The sequence below is a fragment of the Falco naumanni genome, chromosome 1 (genome assembly GCF_017639655.2).
Source record: "Falco naumanni isolate bFalNau1 chromosome 1, bFalNau1.pat, whole genome shotgun sequence".
Lineage (NCBI taxonomy): Eukaryota > Metazoa > Chordata > Aves > Falconiformes > Falconidae > Falco > Falco naumanni.
In genome coordinates this window covers 3,658,362-3,683,853 of record NC_054054.1, presented here as the reverse complement: position 1 = coordinate 3,683,853, position 25,492 = coordinate 3,658,362, and the positions used below count along the sequence as shown (strand labels likewise).

General features: G+C 39.8%; 1 protein-coding gene across 7 annotated transcripts in view; it reads right to left on the bottom strand.

Moving 5' to 3' along the window:
- The window catches only part of TENM3 (teneurin transmembrane protein 3), a 323,343-nt gene that overhangs the window by 34,771 nt on the left and 263,080 nt on the right, over positions 1–25,492 (bottom strand). For 5 of the 7 annotated variants that reach the window (XM_040600425.1, XM_040600681.1, XM_040600507.1 and 2 more), the window contains 9 exons: positions 19,609–19,825; positions 18,456–18,575; positions 17,800–18,061; positions 10,800–11,067; positions 10,075–10,218; positions 6,648–6,897; positions 6,223–6,243; positions 716–948; positions 16–170 (listed from right to left, as the gene is read on the bottom strand). In XM_040600425.1, the coding sequence (XP_040456359.1) occupies positions 16–170; positions 716–948; positions 6,223–6,243; positions 6,648–6,897; positions 10,075–10,218; positions 10,800–11,067; positions 17,800–18,061; positions 18,456–18,575; positions 19,609–19,825 (1,670 nt within the window). The remainder of the gene's footprint in view (positions 1–15; positions 171–715; positions 949–6,222; positions 6,244–6,647; positions 6,898–10,074; positions 10,219–10,799; positions 11,068–17,799; positions 18,062–18,455; positions 18,576–19,608; positions 19,826–25,492) is intronic. The other 2 variants (XM_040600594.1, XM_040600957.1) reach the window with 1 other exon arrangement.

Genomic DNA, 25,492 nt, shown 5'->3' with positions numbered 1-25,492 from the left:
GCAGCTGAAAAGTACCTGGCTGATGTGCATGCTGGTATCACAGGTTAGAGGTCGTGCTGAGGTCAGGTCATTGGAGCCAAGCAAAGTGGATATTATTCCATTCTGATCCACTTTTCTGATCATGGTCCCATCAACAAAGTAGATTAACCCGTTCTTGTCAATTGCTATTCCTTTAGTGAAGAGAATAAAAATTAGATTTTTGTACCAGAGTGAATACATTATCCGCAACTAAGGGCATAAGTGGCATGTATCTAGCAGAAATTAAGGGCGGAAAATACGGTCTTAGGCAGTAAAGCAGCTTGTAAACATATTTTCATAATAAACCAATATTCTGTGTGAAATGCACTGCTGCTGATCACATTTGCTGGTCGTTTGCCGTTGTGTGTTGAGAAGTGCCTAGCTTTTAAGTTAACGTGAAACACGGGATAAGTGGGACCAAAAGCAACGCTGATTTTAAATCTTCATCGTTGCCTGCCAAACACATTATCTAAATGAGCATTTAAAAATGCTCGATAACCACGTAAGCCAAATAGTTCCCAAAAAAGCAGCCCAGCTCCCCTGTAACTCTCTTCCTCAATGGTCTTTCCAGCTGGAAAAAATTACTCAAACCCACATTTTTAAGCCCACTAGTAGGCTCAGTAATTAAACATGATCACACCCCTGGGTCAGAACTTCCACATTATTTTGAAGATTACGGAGGGATAACTCTTTTTACCTTTAGGGCTCATGAGAGTTGCCTCCACCGCCTTGCCTCCATCACCACACCTGGCCTCATCAAAGGGCAGGCACTGCTCCCCTGTTCCTCCTATGACCTCGGCGTTTTTGGTCAGGTCTTTCGCACCCGTGAGCGACCTGGGCCGATAAATCCTGCGCGTGTTTGTGTCGGAAACATACAAATCTCCCGTCACGGGGTCGGTTGCGAGGTAGTATCTGTGAGCTGGGTTGTTGCTGCAAAATGAAATTTTGTATTGCTGTATTGCAATATAACTATGCATATATATTGAATATGCTGTAATTAATTGCACCTAACATCGCATCAAGAATAAAAGGCTTCAGTTCATGTGCAGTCATACATAAATAGGTAAACCTGACAGCGATGCGCTAGGCACAGGTAGCACAGGTCAGAGCCCCCAAACCTTTTCAAGTTCACGTTTCTTGCCCGTGTGACAGGCGGTTCAGTCTAGACTACTCATCCTTCTGGGACGGAAGATCCATTTTGTCCGTGCTGCTCGCAGGCCTGTTCCGTGCTCTGTAATTACAGGCAGCTCCTCTCTCTGTAATAGGCCAAATCAAAATCCTGGAGTCTAAAAGCTTTCTGGGAACCTCGATCCAGTTCCACACTTTGCAGCAGGACCCCAGCCCTCGCTTATACTTTGTTGCCGTTATCGGCCTATCTATTTTATTATAACTTATATAAGGCTGCTGGGGTGCATGGTTTATATAATTCATAAACAGATAAGGCAGAGTTCGTATTATTAGTTCACAGGCAAGAGATAAGACATCCTTCATAAGTATTTGTTTAATCCACTGCTTTCAAAGACGTGATACGCATGATTTAATGCATGAGGAAATGTCATCTTTTCCACCGGAGCACCGAGCGGAGCTTTTCTGTTCTTCTTAACTCAGAGTCATATTTCAAGGAACTGTACACATTGGCACAAAACCACTAACTATGCCAACACAGTCTTTATTACAGTGAAAATATATATTGCTAACCATTTTCCCAGAAACGTACATTTTGCCTCTCCGCTGGTGCCACATAATTGAGAATTACTGTCTTTTCTCCCCTGCTGGTGAAAAAACCAACCCTGGAGAGTACCTCTTGGGTTGATATATTATGATGTAGAAACTTAACCCAGTGCAGTTGGGATTCCTGACCTAATTTATGGCACAAAGAGCTGAAATAAGGTCATGTAAATACAGGAGGTAATTTCAGATGCTCTCCTAATGGATTGAAGCAGAGTGTCAGAACAGTCGGTCCCACTTCTGATGTTTGCAAAAGTGCTGCTCAGACAGATCTACCAGTCGTGGTGATAGCCAAACATCTGGTTGCAGAATGTTACACTTCACGTTTTGTAAATACATAACTGTGCTAATGTAACACATTTTTATGTACTGCTACTTGGAAAAAGCAACAAGAGACCAACAGGAACAACTTGTGAACAAATTATGTCTTTTAGCATGGACAGATTTTTATAGCTATCCAATTACAAAAACACAGAGAAAATGTGTTGCATAAATAGGATTTTCTTTAAGACTTGTAACGTGTTGGTTCAGAATGAAGAAACTAAGTGAAGCAGACTAATGAAATCAAATACACAGTGATTAGCACCTCTTAAAAAGCTCTGCTCTAGAGCCGAGTGTTGTACAGCATGTCTGAAAACAATCAAACGTAGGCTTACTTTAAATTTCTCTGCTAGAAATCTATTGCCAATGTGCTAAACAGCTGAAAGGTATTTTTGAAACCTTAATTTACAGAGAGATCATCTAATATGATCACTACGTAGTGTACAAATTATTTGCACCTCTGTACACTAATTAATTTATACCGATTTAGGTGATTACTTTGGTCTTTAAGAAACTTCAAATATAAACACATCGGAAAATGTGAAATGTGGATTTAAATTTTATTTCATTGCAATAAAAATTAAAATCCTTTCTTATACTACCGAAATCTAAAAGTACCTCTCTTCAACGCATCTAACATTATTAGCTCAATCATATTTTCCAATTGTTGGAATAAAAAGTCATCAAATCAATAACTAATTTATGCCTAACAATTATTTCTTTCTAAAAAGAATTTTTAAAGCTGTTTTCGTCATAGATACGAAAATTTTTCTATGTTCTAATTAACTCCAACAAAAATGACAAAGCTGTTCTTATTCGGGATGAGTTCTCATAGCAGGTAGTGTATCCTCATCAAAACAAAAAAAAAAATAGAGCTGTTAATTTAAGAATATTATTTCATGAAAAAAAAAATCCCGAACTTTGCATAGGATATTATTATTGAATCAATGTAAACTCTCCAACTTGTCATACGTAGATGTCTAATGGCTCCTTTCTCAGATAACACAACAGGCTTAACTTTAGTGTTTCTTTTCAAGTGAAGATTAAAAAGCTGAGGTAGCTGTAGCTCATAGAAAAAACCTATTAAATCACAGGAGCAAGGCACAATTTGAGGAAATGAATAACTGTCCAGTGAAAACCACATTTATTTTCTAGCCAGAAAACATCCACGTACACTATGCAGATCTCAAAAATAGTAGAGGGATAAGCAGCCAGCAGTTGGAAAGCTGCACAGAGGTTCTTCTATTTCATTGCAGCCTGAAATGATATTAAGCTTCTGCCTTATACCAACAGCAACAAAAGCAAAGAAATAAAATTCAGGCAATGACAAGTTCTTGACTCATTCAGTGTCGCCTAATCGCTATCTGTAGCTCTGCAAAAACATGCAGTTACATACCAACATGAGCTCCTGTAAAGACAAATAACTACAAATTAACTTGTTCTGTCTATGCCAAATAATAATAAGCGCTTTGAATTCAAAGTGCACACTCACACAGGCAGAGCTGTAATGATCTATTTCCCATTGCTTTTATCTTGTAATTCTTCAGCTGTCACATCACCTGCATTACTCTCTATGCACAAATTTTTAAAAAATACCCTTTCTGCTTCAGTCCCCCCTGTCTGCCACTCACTCTGTGCCTTCCAAACCACATACCCTCAAAGCTATTTTTATGTTTTGCTTAACTTTTTTCTGTCTCTCTACAGACTTGGGATACCGCCACAGCTTACAAATGACCTCTCTGTCTTCAAAGTCCTTCTAAAGATTACTTCTCCCATGAATGCCTATCAGCATTAATCACCCACAGGCAGCAGTGTGTATAAAGACATCAGTTCAGCTTTGAGATTGAAAAAATGTTAGGTCACTAGTACATGAGAGGATAAATTTGACAGGCATCGTTTCTCTAATTTAGGGTACAGGCTCCTTGAGGTGGGAGGCGCATCGCCCCGTGCTCCTGGAGCACTGTGGTAACGGTGCGGAGAGTTGAATGTTTGAACAGATGAAGAGAACTGAACTAGTGTTTACCCCTGTTCATTACTTGGGGAAGGCCTATTTTAGTGCATTTTCACAGTTTTGAGTACCGAGTCATTATACAAAGCACAAGCGGTGTGCTGGGGGCTGCTCTCCAAACCGCAGTTCACACTGAATTCCCCTCGGCAGTTTGAAGGGCTTTGCCGTGAACTGGACGGTTTGCCCCGCTCCCGTGCAGCCCAGGCAGGTGTGCTGCTCTCCGCAGCATTTCCCAGGGCCCTGCATGGCTTCACGTCGGCAAAAGAAGCTATTTGGTCTCATGGCGCGTCCTGAAGTTGGGCGTGGCAGCAGGATTTAGCAGACCCTCAAAGTTTATACATGTTTAATAAAAATCAGCTAAATGAACAGAATAAAAAGCTGCCGGGGGACAGTAAGCATAAAGATGTGACTCTTGGCTTAGGAAGCCCCTGAGCAGCAAACCCGTAAGGCTAGGAGTGGACACTGGGAAAACGTATGATGGGAGAGAACACTCCAACGCGCAGCAGACGGCGTCAGGCTGCGCAGCGGGATCCAGCCCTGCCGGCTCCACAGCACTCCTGCAGAGCGCTGCCCCACCGTCCTCCACGCCTCCTTCTGCCTCAGGAGGAATCCCCGCTCACAGCCGCTGCGCGGGCCCGTGGAAATGCTGTTACACTGCTCTGTGCAGTACAATTGCAGTTTTTGCTACCCGGAGCTTCTGCATGTGTAGGCATGAATAAAGGAGACAAACTTCACCGTTCTCCCGCACTAACTTTTCTTAGGTGCAGGGGGGACCTAGTTTCCGAAACGCTGCAGCCGACTCTGTGACCACAGTTCTGCCAGAGGCAGCAGAGGATGTTGCTACTAAATCACAGCAAAACAAACATCATTATGCGCCTGTTCCTTAATCCTGTTTGTCCATTCCAAATTCCCATTCTGAGCATAATTCTGTATTCCACCCATATGCCAAGACAATGTCTTATCCAGCTGCAATCACAACTCTGTGATACCACAAGGGATAGAATTCTTTTAAAAGGAGTGGAACAAATGCAAATTAAATGTAATAGTGAAAACCTAAACCCACCAAACGGAAGACACTGCCTCTAAGTCACAACTGGAAAATAACATAAAACCAGCTAGACCGTGCATCAACTCCCAGTTCTGATCATTAGCGCTGATGCAAACACCTTATTTAGTCACGGATTTTTTTGCCTAACACATTTGAAAGATACTTTCTCAAACAGAAACCCCTTCTTCACAAAGAAAAGTGTCCAGAGGAAACTGAATTTAAAAAAAAAGAGAACCGAGATATGACTCTCTGGGATTTGTTTAAAATTAAGGAAGGAAAACGACTGGCAGCAAAAAAGGAGAGAAAGAGACCAGCGGGGCTGCTGAGACTTACACTGAGCGGTTCTGCCACAAAACCTTGCAGGGTTTCACGTATCCAACAAAATTTTAGCATAACTGGTTTTGTCTCAGCACTGGCTGCTGCAGCAAAGCAATTGTAAGCATCCACTGCCTTCCCTTCTGTTCTTGCCACCACTGTAGCGATGCCAGGACAGGTGAATGTTGCACTACAATCCTTCTGATTACTATTGATTTTATGACCAGTCTTACGAATCTTGGTGTACTTGAAAATCTTAACTCCTAGAATTGTGTTATTATAGGAAAATTTCGGTTTTCATTATTAAGAAAAGTCTGCCTTTAAAGAAACAAATCTGTTAAATGTAAGCCTGAAAAGACTCAACTTCAAAAGGCTAATGAAACAAACTCACTTGCTACTTCTATAATTTTATTACTTATATGCCATTCTCATCATAATTTGGGGTATCTGATTAATGAGTGAGTTTTGACAGGATCAGCAAAAGTGCTGCCAGCAAAGAATAGGAGTGAGCAGAGATGAGGGGAAAGCAAAGGTGGGCATACAAAGCACAAAAAGAAGCCTGACGGTGGACAGAGAGTGATGAGAAAAAAGGAACTCTTATCCGAAAGGATGATACAGCCTGACAACTGACATAACTAAAACATATGAACTCATTATTTTTGAAAAATACTCCTCTTTTCTGGTAATACATCTCAGAAACGACTTCTCCATTATAAGCATTCACTTGTTAAAAAAGAAAAAAGAACAGTTAGAAAAATATAAATCTTCTTTAAGGAATGCTTACCTATGTCTAAAATCTTTATTTCTTGGTGGGAGCACGTAAAAAAGAACAGAAAAACATTATTAGAAAAACATTCAGAAAGGATGTTAAAAGATGAAAAGAAGGCAACATTTTCATCTATCGTTAGTGAAGCAGTGAATGACTGTCTTTTGTCCACTCGCGTCGACTAAGTAGGTTAATTCTTAAACTCTACAGAATAATTACCTTGGGCCAATTAAATTCTCACATTTTATATAAGCATCGCTAAAATCTTTTACCAGGATACAGTTTTTTCACTTCAGTTTTAAATAGTTCTTCAAATGGTTTAAAACCTTTGTTCCCAAAAGCATTTGGAAACTCTGTCTCACGCAATGACAGGAATCTATTCAATACTTCAGTTTGCAACTAGAATTCACGACCCATTCGCAAAGATGAGAAACCCCCCATACCTTAGCTCCAGAACACTAGTTACATTTCCAGATGGGAATATCCGCCGAACATAGTTGAAATCCCCCACGTACAGGCTGCCATCTATCCCACAAGCTAAGGCAACTGGAGCCAGTAATTTATTACCATCAGCTTGACCATTACAACTGGGACAGGAGATGCTGCGTCGTCTTCCATTGCCCATAATGCTACTAACAACTGGGGGCTGCTGAGATATAAATTGATTTTCACCGTTTCCTTTGTAGAGGATTCCTGGCAAATAACAGAAAAAACGCAAACCAAAAAAAAAAAGTTTATAAAAAATCTGAATGCTCTGAAAACTCTCTATATACGCTCTCTCTACAGTCTACATATACTGAAAATTCTACAAAATCTCTGAAAACATAAAATGATGCATACATATTTTAAATATTCTTTCAGTAGATTAACAGAATTTAACAGACTTTTAATTCTCACTACAAGTATCAGAACTTCATTAAAACATTTATAGTTACAGTTAAGCCACAGACACACAAAGCATTAAATTACCTTGTCCACAAAATATAGTAGAAACACTAAATATATTAGTATTTAAAACCCAAACAACTTTTCAGTCATTCTTATTTTAAAATTTTAATAATGGTTATAATTCAGAATAAAAATTATCATGTTGATGGAAATGCAAGGTGTACTGAATAAAATCAAGGTCTTGTGTTCCTAAATGTTTACAGTTTTGAAATTCCCCAGAACTGATTGAAATTCTAACTGTGTGTATTTTATAAAATAGAAAAAATGTATTTGGAAATTGTCTTCCTAAAGTCCTTCTATAATGAATTACAAATATGATGCCAAATGCAATGTAAAGTGGATTACTGCTGCAAATTGTAAATATTAATTAAAGAGCTACTTCAGAAAGTTGGAGATTGCTTCAATTTTACATTACGAAAGAGTCTTTGCTCAGCTCACCACAAAAACGTACCTCTGGCAGCAAAGCCTGCCTCAATACTGTGACTGCAGTTATAGACAGTTATTAAAAATGTCAAAACAACAAAAAAAATGTGGTGCCAGGCCAACCTGCCTCTTAAACTTAATTCTGCTTTGAGGCATGAAAGGAACAATAATTTCGTGAAGACAAAGCAATGTGCCAGCAGTATTTGTCTTCCTTATAGCCTCCATAAGAAATCTGAGAAGAAAAATGTATGCTTTATGTTAAATCTTCAGTCTTAGGAAAAAAAAAAAGGTGACTTTACAGTGTGTTAAAACGTTGCCGGGACCCTCATTATTGTACCTCCCGATGAACCCACTGAGGTGTACTCTACAAACGGTCAGCTGTTCTGGTTATGCTCCGAAGTCACAATATGTCTTTCCGTGGTATAATCCATGTAAACCACACATCCTTTTGTACTTTAGAGTGATATGTGTTTTATTGATTGCATGCCCAGCGTTTCAAAGGCAGTTTGGGGCTGAGGGATACATTTCTCTTTTGAGATGCTTGGAAGAAATTTACAATGTATTCCTCTTTCTCTCCTCACTCCCAAAATGCACTCTCTATACTGGAAGATAGGAGGAAAAAAACCCCTTTGTTTTCCTCTTCAAATGTTTTAGGTGTCTCCACTACTTTTTAATGGTTTAAAATTTAGGAAATTATAAATGTAAAACCAATACATATGATAAAATCGGGAAGAACGAACATGGCTTATGGAAACCTAATGGCAAGTGATCTAAGTAATCTAAATCAAAAGAGGGAGAACATGTTTTTCATGAATAGTTAAAGCCAGAAAACATTAACAGTATATGAAATCGCTTTTCCTATGATTACATCATTTATGACAATCATGGCACCATAATTTTGCCTGAAATAGCCGAGTTCTATAATTTTCATCAGAGGAATTCCTCAAGTCAGCACAGCGCACTATGGCACCTGATTTATTCCATCATTACCTTGAAAAATTGGTCCTTCACATTTCTCCTCTATTATCACAGACTAAAAGATGTACATTAGACTATTTACTGCATTAGTTCGGGATACCCGTACAAACACTCTCTGCACTCTCTTCTGAATAAATTTCTCCAGCTCATCCACCTTGTCATTACAACTCTCCACTTCGTTTATTCAATTAGACACACGTCACTTTGAAAAGTCATTACTTGTCAAATGTACTCCTGAACATAATTTAAAGCCACCATCAATTTACCTTGTGAACAGAATCAATCTTATATATGTATTTGTAATTATAGGTCTTTACATTTTCAGAAGGATTACCTTATATACATTAATTTACACTGGGTTTTTTTGACATTTTAAATTAGGTACAATGACACCTTTTCCCTTGATTTGGTTACCTCGGTTTTCTACCATTGAAGCAATGCTTTAGGTGGTGATTGATGTATCACACAAAAGATGCTCAGGTACTAGTGGGAGACTCCAAGGGACACCAGGTACTGCAAAAGTGACGTTCTGCCTGCTGCATTACTTCTGGGCTCCTCCTTTGCATAAAAATCTAGTCTGACCAACTCCTACCTTGCGCCATGCGACTGCTTATTTCACCTTTCTTGCATGCTTCCAGCCACATTTTTCCAAATTTCCTCCTGTTCAGTGTTGAGCTGGGGCATACTTAGCATGGCACCCTGCAGACAGTTGCTGAGTAGCACACTGGACCCACTGGCACACCTCGGTGCCAGGGCACAGTTCTTAGAAATGTGTATCGCTCCTCATCTTTTCGCTGACATCAAAAAAGAACTGCTCGCTAGCAACTGGACTCTGTCCTGAAACAAGGGGCGTAAACGCTCGTGCTCAGTTCGTCACCTGCCCTGTGCTAAGGTGACCTCAGCATCCCGGGGAGGATTCACCTCAGGGAAGGATTTAAACAGGAGGAGAGCGTAAATGAGTGCTCACCCTCCAGAAGAGACAGTACCCATGTGCTAACTGCTGCCCTGAGCAGCCGGTGATACCGTAACACAACGAGGAACACCTCCTGTATAAATAAGGAATTTAGTATCGGGAGCGAAGAGCTCTCAGTTTGGCAGGAATGTCTCTTACTGCTGTTTGATTGTCATTTACTGTGAAAACTGGAAGGGAAAACATTGTCCAAGTTACTGTTAACAAACAAACAGCTAAACCCACCACCACCACATTCAATTGCTTTAGAAACAGTGTCTCCTTAGCATCACTCAGCTTTTAAAAACAATTTCATCATTTTTGGGTTGGGTTTTTTTTTTGGTAAGCGTATGTAACACAGGCTGACACTGACGAAACTATTAACGCATATATATTTATAGGATGAAGAAACATGATGTCCACTGTAAAGCTCAAAGCATTTACCATATGCAAAGCATTCCATAATTACCTTTTTAAAAATAACAAAGCAAACATTTGAAAGGGAGAATGAGATACCTGAAGTGTGGGGCAGCTGAGTGTTAAAATTAGCAAGAAGGAAATGGACTCCTTACCGTTCTGAACATCCAGTACGTGATGCTTATCCAACGTCCAGCCACCCATGTTGGAGGCGTCCAGTTCATAACCCTGCAAAACGGCAGTCCGCTTTTCCCAGAGAGTTAGATCCAAGCAAGACTCATACTCATAACCTACAGACACTGAAACAACAAAAAATTCCCTCATTAAGTATAGGATGTCGTTCCAGAAGAAGAGTTTCAAGGATGTGACTTCCTTCAACTACGCACGTTCTCCTGCTCTCCCAGGCTACCTGAAAATCCCTGTGGCTTCGTTAGATGTATTGAAACTACTAAAGAGAATTCCAAAATAATTTTAAATGCAATCCCGGGTTAGTAGAATAATTTTAGTTATGGAAAGTAAGTGGATTAGGACAGGTATAGAGGAAAGCCATTCTGTGAAGTACGTCAGAATGCTGTTGTGCTGCGCTCTGAAGTACGAGGAGCGTGAAGCCTAAATACCACGCTCTATTATTAGGCTGAAGGCTATTTCATGGAGAAGAACTAGAAGTGAAAAATGACTGGTTTCTTTTTCCTTTTGAAATAATTTTTTTCTTATAATTCAAAGTTTAGATTAGTATTTTCTAATATATTTTATACCCATTATTATTTCTCATCTTACTCAGCTAAACATTTTGGACTTAATGGATACAAGTATTTGAGATGTGCTTCCTGATTTTGAAGACAACAGTAAAAATGCAAAAAAGCTTCCGTAACACACATACCAACAGCTTCAGATAATCCGTAGACTCTCTGGTTGTATGCATCAGTTTTATCCCATATGAAAGTGTAAGCCAGATTTGGGGATGCAGGGAACCATTTCTGGAAAAGTCTTCCCACCACTGCCACCATAAGATGAACCTTCATTAAATTAAACGGTATGACAGATTGGGTCATCGTAATCTTCAGAACAGATTTATATCCTGCAGCCCTGGAGCTTAAGTATGATAACTTCAAATCCGTTCCTGGTATTGTTGTTTCCTCATGAAGAACCTAATGCATTGGTAAGAAAAAAATACCGTATTTGAATGGTTTTGAAATTAAACAGAACAATGCAGCTATCACAAAAGGAGGCCTGACGTAATGCTACATGACAACCCATTAGAGGAGGCATCATCTAAATCCAGCCTTAATTTAATGTAAAAAAAAAACAAAAAAAACCAAACAAACAATATTTCACCTTTTTGTCTGGAAAGTGAAGTCTAAATTCTTCATTATACTGAAGCTGCTTAGTTGATTCTTTCTGCTGAAGGATTTCAAAGATCTCTCCTTTATTTTAATGAGGGGAAAGGAAGCATGCAGGAGAGGGAAAACATTCCCAACTGCTTTTTACCAAGAGGCAAAAAAGGCATCTTTCATCTAAGTGAAAATAGCCCCTTCTGCTGCTGCCACCCACGACCCAGCCACGGATACATAATAAAGGCAGCAGAGCCTCTGAGCACCGCAAAGCTTCAGAATTGGGTTGGGATGTCTAATTGCTCCTGTAGAAGCGGGAAGAACTTTTATGTGGTTTATTATTTGCATTACCTGTGGATTGTAAATACTTTGAACTAGAGTATTCTTCCATTTATTTTGAAGACAGATAAGTAGGATGCCTCAGGGAAAGCTTTTCCATATTTCCTGATCAATATTCACTACTCAGACATCAGCTCACCACTTTCTCATTTCAGAGAGGTGCAATGATTCAATTTTATTTTTAAAAAGGTTCCTCCCCTCCTCTACCTTGTCTTTTCCTCTGAGCTGAGGAGCTTTTGTGGGTGATGGATGGATGTGAAAGGTTTCTGTGGAATATGGATGAAGACAGCCTATAGTGTCCTATACCTCCGTCAGGACATAAACACTGACAGCCAGCACTTCAGGTGTGCACCTACCAACTATCCCAGCTTGCTGGGGGGAAAAAAAAAAAGAAGAAAAAGAAATGAAAAAAAAGAAAAAAGTATCTAAACACATTTATAACAATAATATTTCTCTGGTGGGAAGAGAGGGCAAAGGATGCTGAAGCACAAGCCCAGAGCCTTGGTGGTGTCAAAGGAGCACTCTTGGGGAAATAAATTTGGAAAGCATTATTTTACTTTCCTGTCTCTTAGTCCTAAAGTCTTAAGACCAAACAGTAGTTAGTGTTGGTGGAAAGCAGACTTCAGGGAGAGCACTGTCACAAGTATTAGGCGTGAGACTTCAGTGGGATGGAAAGCTGGCTACTAAACAAGTGCTAAAAGTCAGCCCTCTATGCCAGGGAAACCCTCGGACATTGCTTTTGAACAACTGACCGTCTGTGCTGAATAGGGTCAAATAATGGGGTTTATGCTCCTGAGGAGGGCAACAGGTGCTACGCCGTCTCCTATGTTAGCACTTTTGGTGAGATATAAAGAAAGATTGATACGGTATTAATTATATCTACCTCCTCCCCAATAACAGTAACAAAAAAACAGAAATAGTATTTCGACTTTTTGCCTGGCATGAATCGTTATTTACATCTGATACATGTAAACATAAAACTCTTCTTCTCCAGTAAAACCATAGTAGAGCTGTAGGAAATAAAGGAGGAATTGGAAAATATTAGAACTATGAAATTCAGATTTATAAATTCTTAATTTTCAAATGTTTCTTTTTCCCCACCAAGAACCTGCCATCACCGAGAAGAAATTACAAGCAGCACCATCACTTGAAGGAGGTGAGAGTGGCATCACTTCTGTTTGTAAATCTAGTCTGCTCTCCCTCAGCCCAATATACTCATGGTATCTAAGCCAGAGAACAAGCAAATCTTTTGTATGCAAACAACCCCCCCATCCCCAGAGAGAAGCGATTGTGAACATACTCCTTTTCTAAGACTCTGAAGGAAAAACACAAACCACCCGGGAACAAAAGCCAAATTCCTCCTCAAGACATCAGCGGGACTCTCATATACTGCACATTAAAACTAGTCTAACAGATGGAGGTCTCTGTAAGCAAGAGGAGAAAAAGAAATAATACACGGACAATAGGAGACAATTTAATGGACTTCACTGGTCTCCTGTGATGACCATTGCTTTTTTTACAACTGCAACTGCGGAAGAGCAGCGTTAAACACTTAGGTGGTCTTCCAGTACTCTGGGCTGAGATAACAGGCAATAAAGAGGACACCTTGAGGTTTCAATTTCCAAGAAATTCCACTGTGTATTTGGATTACTATCAAATTAGAAACTAGGACACTCATGCAGTTCTTAGTGAGGTTTAAAACAAAATCCAAAGCCCTGTTATTAGTTTCTGCAGAAGGCTCAAATATCTGCTGGAAATCCAACTTACGACTTCCTTCTTTCCGTAAAATATCCCCTGTAGTAACTTATTTTCTTGAGAACTTTAAAAATGTAGAGGTAAAGTTACGCAACTCAATCTCTCTCCCAGAATCAAGCATTACAAAGAGAATTAAACAGCTTAACGTTCATCAGAAAAGTTAAACCATCAGGCACAGCAGAGAGCATCCCATGGGTGCCATGACAACACATCAATTGTAAAGCAATCAGGAAAGTCACCGGGTATAAAAGTCACATCAGGAATCACCAACAGAACCGAGCTGTCTGTACTTTCCCTTTTTCAGATAGAGTATCAAACTACCTGCAGAAAGGCTGATACCCTAAGGGGACTGAGTTATAGCCCAACCACCAAATTCTAATGGTTGACATTTTATTTATGGATGACCAAGCTTCTTGGAAGGACAGGTAAGAAATATTTAACCTACAGGACTGAGATAAGGGTCACCTCAATTTTCACAAAGACAAGAGTTTGCTCTCCTGAGAGTTCAAGCTGGCAACTGAGTCACATAAATTGTGCAGGGCTCGTCGCCTCTCATGGCCAGCAGGACTAAAGCTGTGCAGACTCTGGAATGCCTTCCTGCTCCAAAATATAATATGATTCCAGTGACATGCTCTGATGGTATTAAGAGCCCTGAATAAGGAATTTAATTCAATTAGAGGGAAAATTGCCTGCTGTATTGCCATTTGCCATGATTTTTTTTTGGCACAATGAGCAACTTCAATAGAGGATTTGAGAATAAATTTCACAAGTGAGTGCAAACCTTGGTCCTAATGTCAGAAAAAGGTTCTTTGCTGAGAAGTAACAGCTGAACTGCTGCATTTAAGTGTAGTACGTCTTGGTTTGAGAGGGGTAAAGATGGCGTTTTCAGGTACAGCCAGATATTGGCAACTACTGATGTTACACAAAGGTTGAGATCAAGGAGTACTAAAATTATACTTCTTTAAGTAGGAGCTGAAACTGCTCATTTCAAGAGGGGAAAAACTTTCCCTTTTAAAAAAAAGACTTCCCCTAGAACTGAGGCTCTTAAATGAACTTATGAAGAAATACCCTTAACAATATAATGCAAGGAGAAATGAAAAGGGGAAAAATATTCGTCTTTTCTAGACTTCAAACACTGCTGAGATACCACAGAGAAGAGGGATAGGAAAGCGCCGTACACATGTGGAAACCTTAATATGCGTCTATAAAAGAATAAAATCAAAAGCTGCATATAAAGTTTCAAACAGAAAGCAAGAGAGAAGGAAACCAGAAAATGTGCTGGAAAACAAGGACACATAAATAGAGATATTTGGCTCTGAGAGTAGTCTCCTATTTTTTCTCAGTACAAACTTCCAAGTTCTGGAGATTTTAGCTAAGTGAAATGATGATGCAGCACCCATGCAATAATGTAACATTTAGACAGCCTATTACAGTGCCTGTTTAACTGATAAAATAGGTTCATTTCTTTGCTGAAGATCTGGCCACCCTGACGTTAAAACAAACATTTTTATTGTCACCGAGGCCCACATTTTATCCTGAATTTTCATGGGTAAATACGTTTTGCCAACTTCTGCTCTATAGTATTGCTGGTAGTGAGTGTCAGTCAGGGGAGAGGAACCTTGAACATACAATCTGAAGGAAAATTTCTCCGTGTTTGTTCTCCCACACACTTTGAGGTGTTAGAAACAAGCTGCTTGGGAGCTGCAGAAGGCATCTTGCAAGTGTACGTAACAGTGGATGACAGAAGTTTAGGAGAAGGAAACTCTCAAAAACTCAATTTCAGAATCGCTCATTGTGACTCACGTGGGTTTCTGCCAGACCACACTGCAAGATGCGGCAAACCGACAGGTATCGCATTAGGAAAAAGACAGCAACAGTATCACATAAAACACACCAGCAGCTCCAGCTTAACCTGATCTCCCTCACCCGCACCCAGTTTACTGTCTTGTTCCACACTGATTAATCTCAGCCAGTTAAGGCTAGGCAAAGCATGCTAACTTGCAATTAAAAGCAGATAAGGTAATGCCGAAGTAGCCCGATATTTAGTTAACATGTTAGTTATTATCATCCATTTTGAGCAACGATCTGTTGGATCTGCGATCGCCCCTTTTACCCACTGCATTTGTCCTTTCCCCTTGCTTGCCTTCTTTTTTCAGTTTTCTGTTGCGTTGTTTCTTTGGTACAGACTTTAATTCCCCCTCTGATCTATTTGGGATTCATAAGCCACTAAGTACACTCTTTTGGAAACGTTATCTCCAAGGAATGATGAAGCACTTCAAGGGATGATGATTAGAAAAGCACATAATTTTCTCCGGTAGCACATGACAGCGAGTGCTGTCACCCCACTTGAACAGGGTGACTAATACCGACTGAAGAACGTGGGGAACAGTTTCTCCGTGCCTTCCATCTGTCTCCCACACTTTCAACTGGTATTGTCCCTTTTTTACAAAAAGATCTACAGCAGTTCCTCCGGTGCTGAACAGACAAGTTTTGAATGGCATCTGGTTCTGCCCGTCTTTTATCAGAATAGTGAATTTTTTGGCACAGACCGTTACACGTGATGCATTTCCGAGGGGAACCTGACCCTAAAAGGGGTAGGTCCCATGCACTGCTGTGGAGCATTGCATGCGAGGTACACGAACATGCATGCATGGTCACTTGCTGAGGCAGGGGATGACATATGTGACCAGCAAAATATACAGAAGATACTCCTCGATAATTTTTTTGTACAGTACCAGAACCAGATTTTTGCATACATAACAAGAGTGCTATTTTTACCTGGTCATAAATGACCATCCATACCAACCGCCTAGGATCTGCTGGGAACATGATCCTTCCTTCCAGCTAGTTTCCCAGGGAAATAACCTGACCCAACAGTTCTGCCTGTCAGACCTCCCACCTCACAGCTCTTGAACCTGGTAGCTAACTTCAACCACACCTGAAATAACAGTAGAAATCTTGTGAAGATAATACAGTTCCTTTAGGATTTATTAAAAAATGGGTTCAGCTAGGGAAAAAGTAGCCGAGTTGGTAGTCCCATGAGAAAATAAAGGCCGAATGCAGTCCACAGGGGAAGGACTGGCTGGGGCAGATAGCTGGAATTACACCAATGGGTGGGAATCAGTAAAAATCCAGACTTCACTAGTCCCGTGGCTCATGAAATGGCTTGTTTACCTAGATGTTACAAGTTGTTTTTGAAAATACGTATTTTCTGACATTCTTCTATTATTACTTTTTTCTTGATTTATACCCCATCTATCTAACCCATTTGCCATCACTTCAGGAACTGAATCCATTATCTGTTGCCAAAACAAGTAAATCAGCTGTTTTTCAGTGGACTGTGTATTGCAAATACTTTCTTTTAATTGACTTGCAACTATCAAAGGCACAGAAATGACAGAGAGTATAAAAGCAACAATTTTCCAGCAGAGTCTAGATTTGTATGAGCTTTTAGTTGTAATTTCCTCACATCTTTACTTTAAACCCGCTTCTACCATGAATTGCTTAATGATTTTGCTCTTTTCTTAAGAGCTCTGCATGAAAACATTTGCATACATTTTCTACGTTTCCCTTGAAGAGGCAAGGACATTTCTTAGTGAATGGGGAAAAAAAGAGTGCCCTATGTAATTATGGTATGGGGAAGGTGGGGGAGAGAAAGAGAGACAGAGAGGAGAGGGGAGAAGGGAGAGGGAGAGAAAGAGGGAGGCAGAAAGAGTGCTGATTCACTAGAAGTTTTATCAGAAATCAATAACGAAATAAATATTTCTTCCTGAAAAGCAACTCTGCTTTAAGAGCTGAGGAAGACTGTATTAGTGATCAGTTATTTCAGATGGAGGAATCCAATACAACTGCGTTAGAGAAAAAACATTCCAGTCACAGCTTTTTCCTTTTAAAGCAAAGTTTTGATGTCAAGTCTTACTTTCGGTGTTACAAGTTCTGAAGGAGATTAGCACATATGCTCATTGGTTTGTAAGCCTCTCCTCGGTGTTACAGGGAGTTCTTTTAGTTTATAAAAACCGGAGACTCATGCTATTTATTCTGATTAAACAGATAAATTGAAGTGTATGGGTCTTTCAGACCTAGCAGAACACCTTTCATTTTCAGTTTCGGAGGTGCACTTCTAACAAGAGGGCAGTCAAAAAAGTCAGACGTACTATAGTGTGTCCACTCTGATGGCTTCAGCTGATTGCTGAAGGCATTCTGTAAATTAAATGATGCAAACAAATATAAAACCAGACACTGGTGTACACCAAGCTTTCTTACCTTTTTTGTTTCTCAGATGAAAATTTACAGATCATCCTACAGAATAAATAAATTGGTCTGAAAATGACCACATTGCAAATTGTTAGCACTTAGTCAGAATTATGCATTTTTAAACATTACTTTGCACTCTTTTCATTATGGTTGCTTAATACCACCTGTGATAAAATGCTATTTATTTGAAGCACACTTTACCTGTGTCTCTGGGATTACAGGACTATCTTCAGGAGAAATTCTAAAGAAGGTGGATAAAGGTGATGACACGATAACAGGGTTTGGCCTTACAAATCCACTCAGATCACAACTAGGAATGTCATTCTCTTCCTTCTTCATGACCAGGGTATCCATGACATAAAAGACATTCCAGGGAATCCATACGGTGTGATACTGTGTCAGGAACGGTGATCGCTCAAACACCAGTGTCAGAGAGGCACCACCATTCGCTACCAAGTCAAACCTAGAAAAAAAAACCAACCAAACAACAACAGGGCTAGCTCGTCAGAAAATTCCCAAAGCCATCCACAGCCTCCATTTTATGGATTGATTCTGCATTCCACGTAGTGCTCTGAAGGCAGAATGGCTCTGCTGGGAACAACGGAGAAATCAGTTCAATTATATTACATAACACTGCACTAAGAGAATGGAGAGTTTGTGATGCTGGGTTTAAATTAAGCAAAGCCTTCTACTTCTAAACAATATCATCAGCATATTTTACATTGGAAGAATGTACAAAGTACAACTTCAGTCGCTTTGTTCATGTCTTTTGTTTCCATTATTTTATTTTTACAAGCAGCTCTTCAGTAATGCCTTTGCTGTCTTTAGGACTTCGAAACGCTTCAAAGGAAACTTACATTCCATCTTGGCGAGTGATTGTATACCCGTAGTCTGGATAGTGAAGAAAGGAGACATTGACTCCAATGAGTGGTGTTCCATCAGCAGTTAATACTTGGCCCCTTATGACAGATGCAAGACTGAAAAAGATGCAGGATCAAATTACAATTAACTCTTTTCCTTCTCTTTTGAATGAATAAAAGCTAGGAGAGTGAACACACGCACACACACCCTACATGGCATCAACTACCATTAAAAAGAATTCCTAAGACTCTACGCCTTTTGCAAGTTCACATAATTTACACTGTATAAACAGATGCCTCAAAATCTACAGACAATAATTTTTTGTCAGTATTGTTGATTTGACTTTGGCTCATTCCGTCTGTACTGAGTTACTAAGAACAAATTCACTGAAGAATTTTAAGAACTTATGAACTCTAGATGTTCCCGCTTTAAGTCATACTTCTGGCAGACTCTTAAACAACAACGTACTTTTCAATTAGTATCAAAGCAATCTGTAAAACTGCAGGGACTATGAAGTACAAAATTTAAAAGAGCAATAAGGAACATTGGTGCAACAACTTTTAATCAACTGCTGTGCCCAAACACATTAATGCTGTTAAATTACTGCAAACGCAGTAAGTTCTAATGTAAATCATCTTCTTTCACTCAGTGAGATCCCAGACACCTGCTTCCTGTTACTGGTTTATTTTCAGGTCATTACTGCTTCGTAGAGCACCAGTCAAATAGTTTATGCAATTACACTGTCATGCACTTAACAGTTCTATTACACTAATTCATAATTTATATTATTTAGTGAGCTCAGTTTAAAAAGTGCAGCTTTGCTTTCCTTCTGAAGTGTTTTCAGTGCTTTGATATATTTCCAACTGTGCTAGCCCAAATCAACTGGTTAAATGGAGACTTACTTCATCATTAATGAAGTGCCCTGTTAGAATACAGGTACTAAGCATGGCAAGTACCTTCTGTAACCTACTGGCAATTTGAATTTTGTAGGAAATGAGACAAAACGCGCAATTCCACATATATTAAGAGAAGAGGTCTTTGCTGAAAGTTCACGCCATGAAATTTGCAGCCACAGTGGATCTTCTAAGGTGCATCTCACATACTCTTCAACTTCTTTTATATTGATGAGTAAGGATGAGTCACGCTCACCTCTTGTTAAAAGGACTTTCCCCCGGTATGACATGAGTGCTGTCCGCTCCAAGGAGAAAACTGATCCGGTCGTAAAATGCTTTGGCAGCTTGCTGAGAGGGCGACTGTTGGCTTTGGCTGATAATGTCTTGGGGATCAGGTAGTCCACGACAATAAGGCTGGTTTTGGCAAGAGCTCTGCAAACAGCAGTCGGGATCCATACAGTCAACTAGCCCATCTGTTGGCAGAAAGTCAGACAAATGAACAAACTCTTCCTCCCGCCCCTTTGCATGTGAACGAATCAGCCAGCAGAGAGATTAAAAAAATTACGTAGTATGAAAGAATACTAATAATTAAGGTTTTAATGAATTCACTTTCAATTAAGGGAAGACAGTTTGTTTCCACTGAATTCTTAAAACTCCCATGGGAATCCATGCAAGCTGAATATTCTCAGTATCCTGTATAAATTAAGCCTATTTATTTGATAACTTTCTAAAAACATGTTGAACAAACCAGAAAATGAAGGTGCTCAGGCTCTGCATACACTGTTAACTTACGAATATTAAACATTTTAGGTGGGTCTAAGCAGCTTTTATCTGAGGTTATTTGGCTTGCTAGAGAAAAGAAACAAGTAACTCCCACTCAGCTGTTTTCCTGAAGTTTCTCAGCACGCTTATGCTGCAAGTAGCCTTAAGTATTTCACAACATTTATCAAGGTGGATTCCTTTATACCTTGGCAGAAAGATTTTGTTGCTAGCGGCAAAGTTCCACTACTGCTAGTGGCAATAGTTTCCACAACTACTTTGCATGAAAATGTATGCAAGAACAAAATCCGCATTTAACATTTAGATTTTATTCTGAATAAACTGATGAGAAATGCCGGCCAGTATAAACAAGATTTAAACACATGGGTGCTTTTATGCTTATGTGCTGAAATACTCACATAGAAGGAGCATTAGATCTGTCACATCACTGGAAATCTAATTTGGTGAAAGATTAAAATCAAGACCAAACTGATAACTACTAATTTGCTGTAAGTAAAGTAGTGACGAAAATGAGCCTGGAAATGACAGCTACAGAAAATTTCTAGATGAATGTAATACGGTATCACATAGCTGATAATTGTTTCCCCAAAAGAACAGCAAGACTGAAATAGCTCCAACATTTTATTATTCAATTTGGATTACATAGGGAGCTGGCTTGCTGTACTAAACTGAAAAATATACCAATGCAGCACTCTGAGGAAACCCATGACTTCTTCTCTACAGAAAAGAGTGTAGCTTTAGAGCAAAACTTCTTTCTGAAGGGAAAAATATCATCCTTTTTTTTTTTTTGATCAGATGTTGAAAAAGGGTAAACAGAGACCTTCTAAAGGTATTCCTCTAAGTACCGCTGTGCTGTGTGGATCAGTTAGACAGTTCAGGGAAAGAAAAAAAAAAAAGGATGAAAAAGTCATCATTAAGTGTATCAAAGTTTAAACTTTTTTAAGAGAAAAGAATGTTGATTTTTCCTGGGATGAGGATACACCAGAGGATTGTTGCCATTCGGATAACTTTTGACAGACTGGAGAAATGGGCTGACAAGAACCTCGCGCAGTTCAACAAAGAGAAGTGCAAAGTCCTGCACCTGGGGAGGAACAACCCCAGGCACGAATACGTGATGGGGGACACCTGGCTGCAAGGTAGCTTTGAGGAGAAGATATTGGGAGTCCTGGTGGACACCAAATGGAACATGAGCCAGCAACATGCCCTTGAAGCAAAGAAGGTGCCGATGACATCCTGGGCTGCACTAGGAAGAGTTGCGCCAGCAGGTGAAGGGAGGTGATCCCTCTGCTCCGCTCTGCACTGGGGAGGCCCCAGCTGGAGTGCTGTGTGCAGGCTGGGCTTTCCAGTACAAGAGAGGCAGGGACGTAACTACAGGAAGCTCAGTGAAGGGCTGTGGAGATGGTTACGGCCTTGGCACATCTCTCCTGTGAGGAAAGGTGGAGAGAGCTGGGCCTGTTCAGCCTGGAGAAGAGAAGACTGAGAGGGGATCTCATCAACGTGTACAGATACCTCATGGAAGGCTGTAAAAAACGACTGCCTCTCAGTGGCGCCCAGCAAAAGGACAAGAGTCAACAGGCACAGGCTGAAACACAGGAAATTCTGTCTAAACACCAGAAAAACCTTTTTTTGCTGTGAAACTGATCAGACACTACAACAGGTTGCCCGGGGAAGTCATGGAGTCTCCATCCTTGGAGATATTCGAACACCAACCAGACATGGCCCTGAGCAACCTGCTCTAGTTGACCCTGCTTTGAGCAGAGGGTGGGCCTAGATGATTTCCAGAGGCCTTTCCAGCCTCCAATAGCCCACTCTTGTCATTTTTTTTTAAGTCTTATTCTCGTAGTACAATATGCAACCCCTTCCTAGCCAAAGCACTGACCTCCCTTCCTGGTTTTAACCTGGATCAGTGTCAAAGCTGGGGGTACTGATGGCAGTTTTGGGGTTTGGTATCTCTGTATGGTCTCCCAGGCAGTATTTGGTGCAGTTGCCAAATAAACGCTCACATTTCTTCATTCATCTTTCTTAGTTTATAAAATCGGAATGTACATCTGGAGTATAGTCTGCAGGTCATAAAACTGCATGAGATTGACACCTTCTGAACTAATCAGCTGGAAATGCATTTTTACAAGCCTCTCTGCTAACATCAATCAGAGAAAGAATCTCATTTTCACCAGCCAAGATACAGGGATATGCCGTTTGTTATTTTTCTGTGGAGTTTATCAGCAACTTGCCCAGGCGAGTGACGGATGGTTATGAATCTGGCTCCTTATAACTTGAGAAAACATTTTTCATTCTTTCTCTGTACTTATGTGGCTAGAGCTATCTAGTACCACTAAGTTGAGTACTCTATTGCACTGTGTGAAGCAGAGCAAAATTTCCTTTCTGAAATGCCTCTGCAAAATTATTGACGAAGTTTGTTTAGCCTGAAAAATATGAGACTTAGCTCAACACCGGCTCATCAGTTATATCACTCAAATATGATAGTGAAATTATAAAGAAAACAGAAACTCCTACAGGCACCTGGACAATCATTATCAGTCTCAGAAGGCTATTTATATTCTTTTGTTCTAGATGTAAGTGGTTCTTCTATACACAGAAGGCTACGTAATGACGACATTATTGTTTTCCTCCTCAAAAGCTAAAGTCTAGCTATAAAAAATTTGACTAATGTTACTTTTCCCTTTGTTGCAAAATGCACAGAATTGCACGGTCTGTTGATAAGATTGCTTATTTGGAGAGACTAACAGAACCACCAACACATTAAATTACAGGAGTCAAGACAGAGGATTCCCACCCTTATGTATGTCTAAAGAATAAGATGTTATCAGTGGGTGTTTTTGCTTTTGAATGGAATTTAAAGGGCACGTATAAAAACGCTGGAAGGATGAAAAATAGGAGGACAAAATAAGTACTGGGCACAATTTCTGCCAGTGTCAAGGGGAGATCATAGCCAAGGATCTACATAAATCACATTCTTCATAAATAAGTTGATTATATATTTAGGCAACAACAAATCTCCTTGAAGTGCAATTCAGTGCCTACACAGGAAGAATACGGTTTTGGAGCTATGATGCTGGCCATCCCACCAGGATGGTTTCAGTGACTGTGTCACACTAAGGAAAGAGGCCGTAAAGGACAGAAAACCATTATTAACAAACCTCAGTTACCCTCACATAGCTCAATTTTACAACAGGACTCACTTATAGACACCAAAAATGACTGCCTGTAGGAGCAGCTGGTCGGAAAAGCCACAAAAGCAGAAACAGTCCTAGATTTATTCCTGAGCAGTGCACAAGGACCTTGTTCAACGTTACTACTGCAGTATCTTTATAAGCATACCTATAGCGTACTCAAATTCAGCGTTCCTGTTGGAGTGAAGAAGCCTAAAATATCAAATGTTGGGCTCTAAATGAGCTGTCACCCCAGAAAGAAATCCTGGAGTCATGGCAGATAAATGCTACAGATATATCAAACCAGCACTCCCCAGCAAACACAGATGCAAACAAAAGGCTGAAAAATAACAGGAAGTGTTGGAATACAAACCAGAGAACATAAGCGTGCCACTTTACCAGTCCTAATTCAATTACAAACTTCCTGAAATTTCCTGAGCTTGGGTTATATTGTACTTAGTAACCCTTCTGACATTCAAAACATTCTGTGGCAGAATTTCCTACTTTAACTAGCAGCCTGCTAGTATATCATAGACAATGTAAGTTCACATTTGTCCTATTATACTGTTTTGCTAAGCATTTGCTATCAGCTGCTATCAGAGAAGAGGCCTTGGTTTAGATAATCTCTAGGCTGACTTTATACTACCCTGTGACAACGCTTGTCAGGAGCAGGCTATCCTAGCCTGTGGATGTAATTCCAAAAATACAGTAATGCTAAGTATGCTTTGCTTTATTAGAGTATTTAATTGCATTTTAGTAATAAAAGAATGTTAATAATCCCTTAAATCCTTCTGGTGGAAACCTGTAACTATTCTTAGTAATTGGATAGGAGCTAACAAAATGCAAACTTAAGAAAGGAATCTGTTCAATAAAGGCTTAACCTAAACTCAAGAGTAAAGAGCTTATTCTTTCTACAGTGATGACAAAACATGGCATGCTTTGTTAAAGTGTAACAGTGACATTTTTCCCAAGTAAGGAGGTTAGGTTTATTCCACCCGCCGATGACTCTGACCTCCTCTCTCCCCACAAAGTCAAAAGGAGTTTAATTCAGCCTAAGGTCTGCTTGTTGCATGCATATTCCCTGTGGGTTGCTACAATGTAAAGAAAATTCTGTAATTTATTATCCAAATCAAACACATGGAAAAAAAACAGTGATCCTTAAAGAGAAAGGAAATGATCTGCAAGCCTCTCAGAAATCTGTATTAAACGGAAGATGAGTAATAATCATCCCATCATGTGTCAATAGTATCTAGAAGGGAAAATGATCAAGTATGCCTTGATGTCATTAGCATTTCCTACGGAGAATATTCCCACTGACGTCAACACGCATGTTCACAGAATTTGAACAATAAGTCTCAGAAAGAGCTAAGAATCAAAGGAACAGCAGGCACTGTTCTTAATGAATTATACTCATATTAATATATGAAATATATTTTATCCAGTGTAGTACGAAACATAAACATTAACCACAGCATATCAATCAGCTAATAATCAAGATAACTTTAATTATATAACCACTAAGCCTAGTGCGATGTAAATCACAGTACCTCTAGTCGTGGTATAAATTCAGCTAGGTGCTCAGATAACCTCATCGCCCACAATAAACAAATACAACAGAGGCATCCCTGTGCCATTCCCTGTACCCGTCTGGAATTTGCATGGCTTGCTCCAGAGATTAGTGGGCTGATCTCAGGCACTGTTGGAAAGGGAAGAAACACTGCTTCTCTTTCCAGGTGGGTTTCTGGCAAAGACGACTTTCTTTTCCCAATTTTGTTTGGTATGCTTCCAGATTTTAATTTGATTTGTTATACTTTAATCCTTTTCCTCAGCTACTGGTCAAAGACTGAAGTGAATATGCTCTGTACTGAAGCACGTAAATTAGTATCAGGTTTGCTGAAAGAAATGCCAGTGACAAATAGCATTATATAGGTCAATGAGGGCAAAACAACCGTTCGGCCAACCCCTTCCTCATACATAGCTGCATAACGTCTGTAGAAGAAATAAGGGCGAAAAAGTAGAGAAAAAGAGCAACAAAATACCAGCATTAAGACTTTTTCTTTTTTTAAATATTGTTCTTTCTTCTTGAAGAAGGCTTGTTAGAGCCTTCTGCTCCAATTCCTTGTTCATCTTCCCCTTTTCCTCACAAACAGCTATTACTGTTTTCAGTGTGAAGGAGCATCCTCTTTTCCC